The sequence below is a fragment of the Malus sylvestris genome, chromosome 9, assembly GCF_916048215.2.
Source record: "Malus sylvestris chromosome 9, drMalSylv7.2, whole genome shotgun sequence".
NCBI classification, from domain to species: domain Eukaryota; kingdom Viridiplantae; phylum Streptophyta; class Magnoliopsida; order Rosales; family Rosaceae; genus Malus; species Malus sylvestris.
This window is the reverse complement of record NC_062268.1, coordinates 30,720,187-30,730,212: the sequence shown is the minus strand read 5'-3', so window position 1 is coordinate 30,730,212 and position 10,026 is coordinate 30,720,187. Positions and strand designations below refer to the sequence as shown.

Below are 10,026 nucleotides of genomic sequence, written 5' to 3'. Positions count from 1 at the left end.
TGGCAATGGCAGTGGTGTGGTTACGATGGTGGTGATGGTAGCGGTGGTGTTAGATTAGGGATTGTAACGGTAGTTCATGGTGGTCATTTCGTTTACCAAGGGGTAAAATGTGTGTAGAAGGTTACATAATGTCATTTAAAAAAATTAATGGGTGTATTATAGGAATTGAAAATATTCGTTGAAGCCTCTGCTACTCTTTTTATGAAAACATGTTGCTTTTAAACTGGAGGTCATTGTTTTTAAAATAAACAAATACCCAACTCTTTTTTATTGTTTAACTTTGAAGGGAAGCAATTTTTGGTCAAAAAATAAAAATACCAAACGGCCTCTCCTCATCCGATACCAAGACAAACATTTCTTTACATGTTTTAAGGTATGGGTTAAGACTCTCCACAAACCTCTTTTTACTTCCCACACATTCTCTCAATTTCCGACTGTTGGATCGAATAAATTCAAAAAGATCAAAGGACAAAAATTAAGAAGGATCTAAAAATTTGACAATTACGAACAAGAGTGTCAAAATTCCTGGTAGAAACTAACATATATTATTCACAATTTCACATAGCCCTCATCACCGAGGTGGTAGTGCATTACAGCTATGGAAATCCACAGACGCAACATTTTATCTGGTTACAATCAAGGTTCAGTCTCTAAATACAAGACTTCGAGAGGTGGGAATGAACTAGTCCGCATAGCATGAGAAGGAGGCGATGGTGTCAGTGTTTTTTCTTATCCAGTTTGAATCATATCATAATCAAGTGACAACGCTAAGAGCGCGCTCTATTTCCTCCAGTGAACGCCCTTTCGTTTCAACGATATTACCAGCTATGTACAAGACAGCCAGAAGACAGACGCCAGCGAATCCAAAATACACTCTGCCGATTCCAAACTTAGTTACAAAGCTCAAGAAATAGAGGCCTATGACGAAGTTTGAAATCTGATGAAACATATAAACACTCAGTTAATATATGAGACAAGAGAGGTGAATCAATGAAGAATAAAAAGCACATCCAACGTATTCTTGCGCAAACCAAATAATCAATGTGAGCATGATACGCATCTTTTTTTCTTTCGGTTGCATGATATCAGTTTCTTCATTCATTTTCATTCCGCAGAAAACACGCAAAGGTTTACACACATGCAGATATGTACCTAGTATCTAATCTACACACAGATAGGCACAGAAATATGCATTCCGAATGCAGGTCCAGACAATAACAGTCATTTAAAAGCGAAATCAATATCCTTTTGCAATCAAGTTCTTTTGGTTTGGACAATTTAATTATCCAATAATTTGTCTTGCTTTCTCCATCTGAATTATAAATAAAAGCCATGATGAGGTAATTAATCGAAAATCTTAGTCCATAGGGAATCAACTATTACCAATAAGCTGTTGAAATAAACAAACAAATAAGACTTTCCTAATACCACTAAAAAAAGGGCAACCTGAAGCCAACAAGGCTCCCCACTTTGCGAGGATCGTCCGGGGGTGCTTGGAGCGTCTATCGTAATAACATATTTCCTAACACCAATGTATACACGAAAATTCTGTGTCCAATGAAACAAGAATACGTATACAAAATAGTATCAAGTGAAATTTCAGTGTCTACAGCCACTTACCCAGTGCATGCCCAAAGACAAAGAAACTGCTTTTGCTCTGATTCTTGAAGCAAAAATCTCTGGTAGAAGAAGAGCAGGCACAGGGCCAGCGCCAAGTGCAAAGGACAATACATAGCTGGTAATACAAAATGAAAACCATGGTTAGATAGGAAATTAAATTTGAAACGGGAAAAGAGTGCGGAGATCTATCTATTAGTGGAAGCCTCTAACTTACAGAAAAGTTCCAGTGACAGAAAGGGGGGCAGAATATGGAGCCAGGGCTTTCCATGTAAAGGACAACGAAAGCAGCAACATCGAAGCAGCCTTAACAAATAAAAAAGAAAGAGTTCTCGGTATACATAAGAAAGAAACAAAGAACGTAAAATGATTCATCATAATTCAGTTAAAGCAGCATAGTAAAAGTGTTTTCTGAATATATTTGGACCATGAAAATTATTTTGTTGCAAACACCACCTACTGACGAAGCCACTTAAGTTCAGTTTACAGGACATAGAGGAAAAACCGCGTGTCCCATTTTCCCTCGAATTTTCTAAGTAAATAAAATTTCAAGGCCTCATGACATAACAGTGTGATCTCATTGCTTGCTATGTATGCAGACAATGAACCTGAAACTGTAGGGCACACACGTAGTGCACTTGGGTTAGTGCAGACTGCAGACAAAATACCTATAATCATTTAAAAGTGATGCAATCAATGTGATCTAATTGCAATCCTTCTACTTATCCGAGTACAGAACCCTACAAGCCCCGGATACATTCATAGCTTTCTTGCAGCCACTAGTCTCAAATTGCTAAAATGGTCTGGCTGGCCAACCCACAATGTACTATTCATTTACGTCAAGCAAAGAGAGAGATTGATAATAAAATAACCCTACCATCCCACCGAAGCTTCCGAGTAGAAGACTCTTCCTGCCCTGTTTGTCCATCAATGAGGATGCAATAGCTGTGCCTGAAATGAGACAATTTTTGGTTCTAGAGAACATACCATGGCAAATATATATTTCTTTTTCCAAACTTCAAGAATAAAGATAGTAAGAGCCAAACCAAAGACATTTGCTAATCCAACCAGAGCACTTGCTGCAACGTCAGATGTAATGCCAGCACTGCGGAAGACAGAAGTAGAATAATAGACCGCAGCATTTATCCCAGCCATCTGTTGTAAGAAGAAAAGTGACACGCCCACACTAACAACTGCATAAAGACATGTCAGCAGAGAAAAATAACGCATCACATCTCAAGCACCACTCCTGTGAAATTTAGGCAAACCTTTCCAATAGCGGCTACTAAACAAATCAAACCAGCCCGCTTCAGGTTCAACAGAACCTTGGGCTGCTGATCTCAAGTCATCCATAACCTCGGTAACTCTTTCCTTTCCAAATAGCGTTTTTATAGCTTTTTCAGCTTCAGAAAATTTTCCTTGCTGCAAAAAAAAAAAAAAAAAGCGCTTAGCATTTTCATCGAAAATAATCATGAAAGGAAAATCAAATCAAACTTAACAGCTAAAGAGAATGCAATGAAAAAGAAGATCTAACATCTGTGCAGATGTTTGATCAAACTGTGTTGAAAACCTGGAAAAGCCATCTTGGACTTTCTGGTGAAACAACCATTCCTAATGCCAAAAGAACAGATGGTACTACTGCAATACCAAACATCGTTCTCCACCTGATAAAATAAATAATAGAGTAAAAAGAGAGAGAGAGAGAGAGAGAGAGATAACTGACATTTAAAGATCAAGAAGACTTATACTACTGCTCCCCGTCAAAGAACAGTACTACCAAAGTTCATAAACAGGGTTTTATATATTCACTTTTTGCCAGTTGAAGGCACAATGATTTAGTATACACTGAAGATATTCGTCCTCTGCCAGGAGAATATCCTTCTGAGATCACAAGATTCTGAAAATGGAGTAAAGTAACTAAGATTGTGTCTAGAAAATTGATGGATCAATCTAGCGAGGAGGTTAGATTAGCCCCGGAAACATAAGATCAGAGTTGCCAACCAAATTTAAAAAATCCAACAAGTTAGACTTTTATTTTAGCCCATTTGAATAAGAAGAATTTTCTATTTCTCTACTGGTTTCTGGCTTCAGCAGAGGGGCTCTTTACCAGAAAATTATATATCAGACTCAAAAGTGAACAATCTATGTACTCTTCATTTATAACAGAGGATAAGTATCCAAATCGGAGCCTGTTATTACCTAAGATTTGTACTTCCTCTCTTTCTTGATAATGTCAAATTTCATTCGGACAGAGCGACGTTTACGAATACATGTGCTTTAGCGTGAACATGCACGCGTTCGCACACAAACAACACATCCACATATGTCTGTGCCCACACATAAACAAAACCGCTTAAAAGAAAAGAAAAGATGCAATGATGAAATACCATAAGGGATTTGCTGCTAATGGTAATCCAGCCACCATTGCTACAAGAATCCCAATACATATAAAAAGCTGATTTATAGATCCAAGGGTACCACGAATTTCAGTTGGAGAGATCTGAACATTAGAAAATATGGTTGGTAAGTGGTACATTTACAATGCCAAATGCCAACAGATTGAGGGTGGGAATATATAAACAAAAATAGTACCTCAGATATATAAAGTGGAACAATAGCAGATGTGATGCCAATTCCAATGCCAGCAAGTAAGCGGCCAACTATCATCGTTTGCACACTCTGGGCTGTGGCACTGAAATATTTAACAAGTCTATTTATTAATTTCCAATATTCATATCACTGATCACAACCTTATACTCGTTGGCAGTAGACAGACCACAAAAATGCTCCAATTGCTAGCGGAATTGCATTTAGTTGAAAAGCCTTAGTTCTGCCGAACTTGTCAGCCAATGATCCACCAGTTAAAGATCCAACTGTGGCACCTGCTAGAAGTGTGCTAACCACCCACCCTGCAAAAGAGATGTATATTGGTATAACAATGAACTAAACAATCATGGGAGAAAATAGCATAAGCAAAACAATCCCGAAATCTGTAGTTGAGGCGACATTATATTGTTGCACTTAAGTTAATGCACCGAGTCTATAGCATAAAAGGTCGTACCCAGTGCACAAGGCTCCTGCTTTACGCAGGGTCTGGGAGAGGTGAATGTCGGCTAGCCTTACCCCTATTTATGGAGAGGCTGCTCCCAAGTCTCGAACCCGAGACCTACCGCTTATGGGCGAAGGCACTTGCCATCGCACCAAGTGCGACCTCTTACCGAGTCTATAGCATAGCTAAAACAATTCATTTACAAAATGATGATAGTACTAGATAATATATTCCTTTCTTAATTTGGAAATGTAGTCCTCAAGCAATAGGAAAATGGTGCAAATTTGTTTCGTGACACACTAAGATAAGATGACAAACAAGGAAACTTTACCATTACTTGATTCAAGCTGTTATTCACATATTTAAACGACCAAATAGTGGACTTGCCTTGCAATACTGCATTTTCCGCAATACCAAGATCAATTGAAAGGTACTCAAGAGCACCATTTACCACCCTGCAGAAAATACAGACAGATGCCACACTAGGCCTCAGACACTATCAAGTTATACGCTGATTTGCGGAACTACTGTAGAAAGAGATATAACAAGACCTCTCAGGACTAGCACATCCTGTGACCGACTGAAAAACAATATCTTTACTTGATAAAACCTAAATGACTCATTAAGTATAGAGAAATCCAGAACAAATCAAGGAACATTTCTTTTAGTAATCAAGTTAAACCGTACCCCAGATGATAACCAAACAAAATAGCTCCAAGACAAGCAACACCAACATACGGCAATACTGTTCCAGAAGACTTCCCCTGAGGCTTGGAGGGTATAAGATTCTCAACGTCCCCATCTGCATTTTATAATACTAGTAAGAACAATATAAATCAAATTTCAAAGCATAATGCCCGGGTTAGGTATTGGATCTGGTTATTGACCCCTAGAAAACTGATACATTCCAGGGATAATGCTAAAAATCCTAATTAAACATCATCAAAGAAGCATCCAGATTGACTAAAAATATTAGTTACATAGAGACAGTTCTATGATGTGGAAAATGAATTTTTCGTCGAATGAGCATAAGCAATAGAACTACAGATTTAGTACTCAGTTTTTTCGATAAAACTTTAGTAGACCAATCCCACGTAAATATATTAACCCAAGTTGCCAAAATTGTCAAAAAAAAAACGGCTGTTACAGCTTACGCATCCTTTTGTAAAGAATGTAACAGTTCTAATGAATGATATCCTCCTCCTCCCAGTCAAACAATAAAATGAGGCTACAGTTTAAGCTAACCAAGAAAGTTATATACATTACTAAGACCAACTCCAATGGTGGGCTAAAAGCCAAATTACCCCTCAAAATTTCCCCTCAAACCCAATCCAACCCAAAGTGAAAATTTGGGCTAAATGCTAAATGCTAAACCAAGGCCAGATTCTCCCCAAAATTTAACCCAGAAATTGGAGAGGGCTCCACCAAACAGAGTGAAAAGGAGCGTTTGTGCGCCAAACGCAGCCCACCCACTCGCCCAACTCACGCGTCGCGCGGCGCCTCAGACAGCGAGTGCCCCGCCCACGTGGGCCTATAGGCCACATTCCGTAGCACCTCCAATGGCTAGTTCCATCCAACGGTCATGATCTACAGGCCGTTGGTTAATCCAATGGCCTAGATTCATTTTTATTTTATTTTATATTTATATATTATTAAATCCAACGACTGAGATCGAATATAATCAAATCTAACGGTAAAAAAAAAATCTAACGGCCCAAATTTAAATCCAACGGCTAAAATAATTAAAAAAAATATTTAACTCAAAATTCACCCAGGGTTGAAAGATTGGTGAAAGTTGAAGGCTTGCTTTGTGGAAAATTTAGTGATTTTTCAATATTTATCGGAATTTAATTTTTTTTAGATTAAATGTTCATAAATTAATTTACGATAGTCTACATATTTATTATTTTAAAAAAAAATTTAATTTAACAAAAAAAATAGTCTAAGTTCATTATTTAATAATCCCAGGTAAAATGTTAGGCCATAACGGTTGGAGCAGAAAACTGTTTCTGGGCTAAAAGCTAAATTTTCCGGGCTAAAATATTTGATTTTTAGCCCAACCATTGGAGATGGTCTAAGCAGTTACTAATGACAGAGGCAACAATACCAATTTTGAGATCTCGCTTGACAAAAAAAAAAAAAGGTGATCTAAAGTTATTATCAAACAATCTCCAACACTTGGCCTAAAATCTAAAATTTTTAGCCCATAAAATTTAGGGTTTAACCCAAAAATAGCTGCTCCAACCCTTCTGACCTAAAATTTTATTTCCAGATTATTGAAGAATGAATTTGGGCTAATTGTTTTTTAATTAACTTTAAAAAAATTATGTAGACTATCCTAAATTAATTTTATGAACATTTTAACCTAAAAATATTTAAATTCCGATAAACATTGAAAAATCACTAAACCAACACATGAAACTCATGAAACACTATAGAAGAATATGAAACACATGATAGAGATGTATAAACACAAGACACGTGAGCAAACACATGGTTTTGGAAGATGGTAGAAAGAAAAATTGGAAAAATTGTAGGAGAAAAGTGAGTTTTGTGTGGATGTTTCAACAAATATATAGGTATTTATAGAGTTTTTGGGTGAATTTTGAGTTAAATAATTTTTTATAATTATTTTAACCGTTCAATTTAAATTTGGGCCATTAGATCTTTTTTTACCGTTAGATTTGATCATATTCGATCTCAGTCGTTGGATTCAATAAATTTATAAATATAAAACAAAAATATTAATTAAATTAAATGTGAATCGTTGGATAACCAACATCCTATTTGAATGTGAGCTGTTGATCAACCAAAAGTGTCATTGGGCTCAATTTTATTAGCAGACAAGTGGAAGATACACCCATGTGGGTGGGGGCTCCACCACTAATCTTGATCTAAATCCTAGCCTAAATCTAACCTTTTTTTAGGTTTTAGGTTTTAGGTCCAAATTAGAACTTGGGTTGGAATGAATTAGGCCTTCTCCAACCCTAGGCTAAAACTTAAATTTCCACTTCTATTCTCTCCCAAAACCCAACCCAACCCAAGGCTAAAATGTGGCCTAAAATCTAAAACTCAAATGAAAGCTAAATTTAGCCCAGGATTAGTGGGGCTGGCCCACCATATCTATATATTTTATTTAATTTTATATTTATAAATTCATTAAATCCAACGGTTAAGATCTAATTTGATGAGATTTAACGGTAAAAAAAAAATTAACAGTCCAAATTTAAATCTAACGGCTAAAGTAATTAAAAAAAAATCTTTTATTTGTTTCATATTTTTTATAGTGTTTAACGAGTTTCATGGTGTTGGTTAGTGATTTTTTAGTATTTGTCAGAATCTAAATATTTTTAGGTTAAAATGTTCATAAAACTAAATTAGGATAGTTTACATAATTTTTTTATTTTAAAAAAGTTACTTTAAGAAAAAAAATTAGTCTAAATTTATTCTTTAATAATCTTGAGCTAAAATTTTAGACCAGAAGGATTGAAATAGAAAAGTTGTTTCTGGATTAAAACCTAAATTTTCTAGGCTAAAACTTTTAGGTTTTAGACCAAGGGTTGAAGATGTCTTAGGGGGAATAGAAGAGGAATTACAGGTTTTAGGCCATGGGTTAGAGTTTGCCTCAAAAGGTAGCATATACTCTCAAATGGTGATCAAAAGTAAAAACAATGCACGTAAAAGAGAAAACGAATAAGCATGATTGACAAACCAGAAGCCTGAGCCTGGACTGATCTGGCTTTCAAAGTGGCCATGGAAATCCCATCAGACCCCATTCTAAGACCTGAAAGCTTGGCTCCCGTCACCTGCGCCGCAGAACGGAGGCTCAATCCACCACAGCAAGTTCTCCTCTCTGCAATGCATAGATTCCTCCGCCCTGTACTTGTTCGGTTCCTCAATTCTCCAAAACCCAATACCCTTTTTTGGTTTTGCACGTCAAACCCCAACTTCCCATTTACTGAACCATGGGTTGACGCTTGCATTTTTACCTGGTAAATCGTGAGTGATTAATTACCCCATTACCAAAAAGTCAAAATAACCAAAACCCATTAAAATGTTACAGCATAACACTCAAAATCCAAATCAGATGTGATTTATAACCTATTTCAGCGCAGAAATTATAAAAAGTACGGCAAAGTCGTTGAAGAACAAGTAGAACAGAGCATAAAAAAAATTTCAAGAAATCGATCAGAAACTAAGCAATATTGCTGGTAAATGAATTGTACCAATGCCATTATTTGAATGATCTGTAATAATTACCAGATTGAAATCGAGCGTATGATGAGCAAAACCCAGAAAGCGATCGACGAATCTGTGATGCTCTGCTTTGAAACTGGGTTCTTTGTGAGAGAGTATCGTGAAGTCGGCAGAAGGTGAATTGTAAAAAGGTGGTGGCACAATTTACGTACAAAGCAGTTTGCCTCCAAAAACAACAAAGCGGGTGAAGAATTCAACACCGTTACACTACCACTACTTTCCCATTTCTGATATTATTATTTTTTTTTTGTCTTTTCCCCTCAAATTTGGCAAGCTATTTCTTTTCAGTTCATAGTTGCTGAACTGATATTTTTAGTCTGTGGTTTATATTTGTTGTCAGTATTTAATTGATATTGATCAATACGTTGTGGATAATTGATTTTGACCTATTCAACGATTAAAATTTAATTTTAGATCGCTTTAGTCAACAAAAAAATGTATCATTTGTACTATATTATAATTGTATTTTGCACCTCTTGTAATTATTTCAGATCATATTATTATGAAATGTTAATTATATAGCATAGTTCAAGGGACAACGTAAATATATTATTGTACTAATGATTACTCGTCTTTAAAATATTGACATCAAATATAAAAATTATAAGCATATACAAGATAACACTTCTGAGATATTTTATACATTTTTTTTGCATGTATTTGCAATTTAATTTAGGAAATTTCTGTTTTGAGTAATAGTTTGTGGAAGAAATGAGTTTGAATTTTTTTATTTCTTTTTGGATGATAAGGAGGCGGGATTTCGGATCAGATTTGAGTGCGTAGGGATGTCGCGGATTGCTCGTGGAACCAGAGGAGTAGCTTGTGGCATTCGTTATGTGGCCTTGTTCTCTCTCGTCTCCATCGCAACTAGGAAATACACACATGACGCATTCACTGATGCACAAAAGTAATTGTTTATGTGGGTGATATGATTATTACACTACAAAAAAACTTACTAAATACGACGCTAAAAACTCGTCGTGTTAAGTCATGAAAGCGTCGTTTATGCGTTTTAACGACGCTCATGCGACACTTGTGATTGCGTCGCAACAAACCCATGTCGCAAAAGTTTTCACAACTTATTGCGACACATTTCAAGCGTC

General features: G+C 36.2%; 1 protein-coding gene across 1 annotated transcript; it reads right to left on the bottom strand.

The window, feature by feature from the left end:
• Window positions 1-516: 516 nt before the first annotated feature.
• On the bottom strand, window positions 517-9,222 carry LOC126583775 (plastidic glucose transporter 4). Its single transcript, XM_050248291.1, has 14 exons — window positions 8,927-9,222; window positions 8,379-8,655; window positions 5,354-5,468; window positions 5,054-5,121; window positions 4,394-4,526; window positions 4,210-4,309; window positions 4,005-4,117; window positions 3,188-3,281; window positions 2,886-3,039; window positions 2,664-2,810; window positions 2,495-2,568; window positions 1,835-1,923; window positions 1,621-1,735; window positions 517-937 (listed from the first exon to the last, which is right to left on the bottom strand). The coding sequence occupies exons 2-14, from the start codon at window positions 8,647-8,649 to the stop codon at window positions 755-757; spliced, it is 1,656 nt and encodes a 551-aa protein (XP_050104248.1). The 5' UTR covers window positions 8,650-8,655; window positions 8,927-9,222; the 3' UTR covers window positions 517-754.
• Window positions 9,223-10,026: the final 804 nt, after the last annotated feature.

Bases quoted from the DNA above. Each gene is read 5' to 3' on its own strand.
- LOC126583775 (XM_050248291.1), bottom strand. From the start codon at position 8,649: ATGCAAGCGTCAACCCATGGTTCAGTAAATGGGAAGTTGGGGTTTGAC. The intron at 5,122-5,353 runs GTACGGTTTAAC...TATTTTCTGCAG, and splicing joins TTGTTTGGTTATCATCTGGG to GGTGGTAAATGGTGCTCTTG. The intron at 3,282-4,004 runs GTATTTCATCAT...TTATTTTATCAG, and splicing joins TTAGCAGCAAATCCCTTATG to GTGGAGAACGATGTTTGGTA.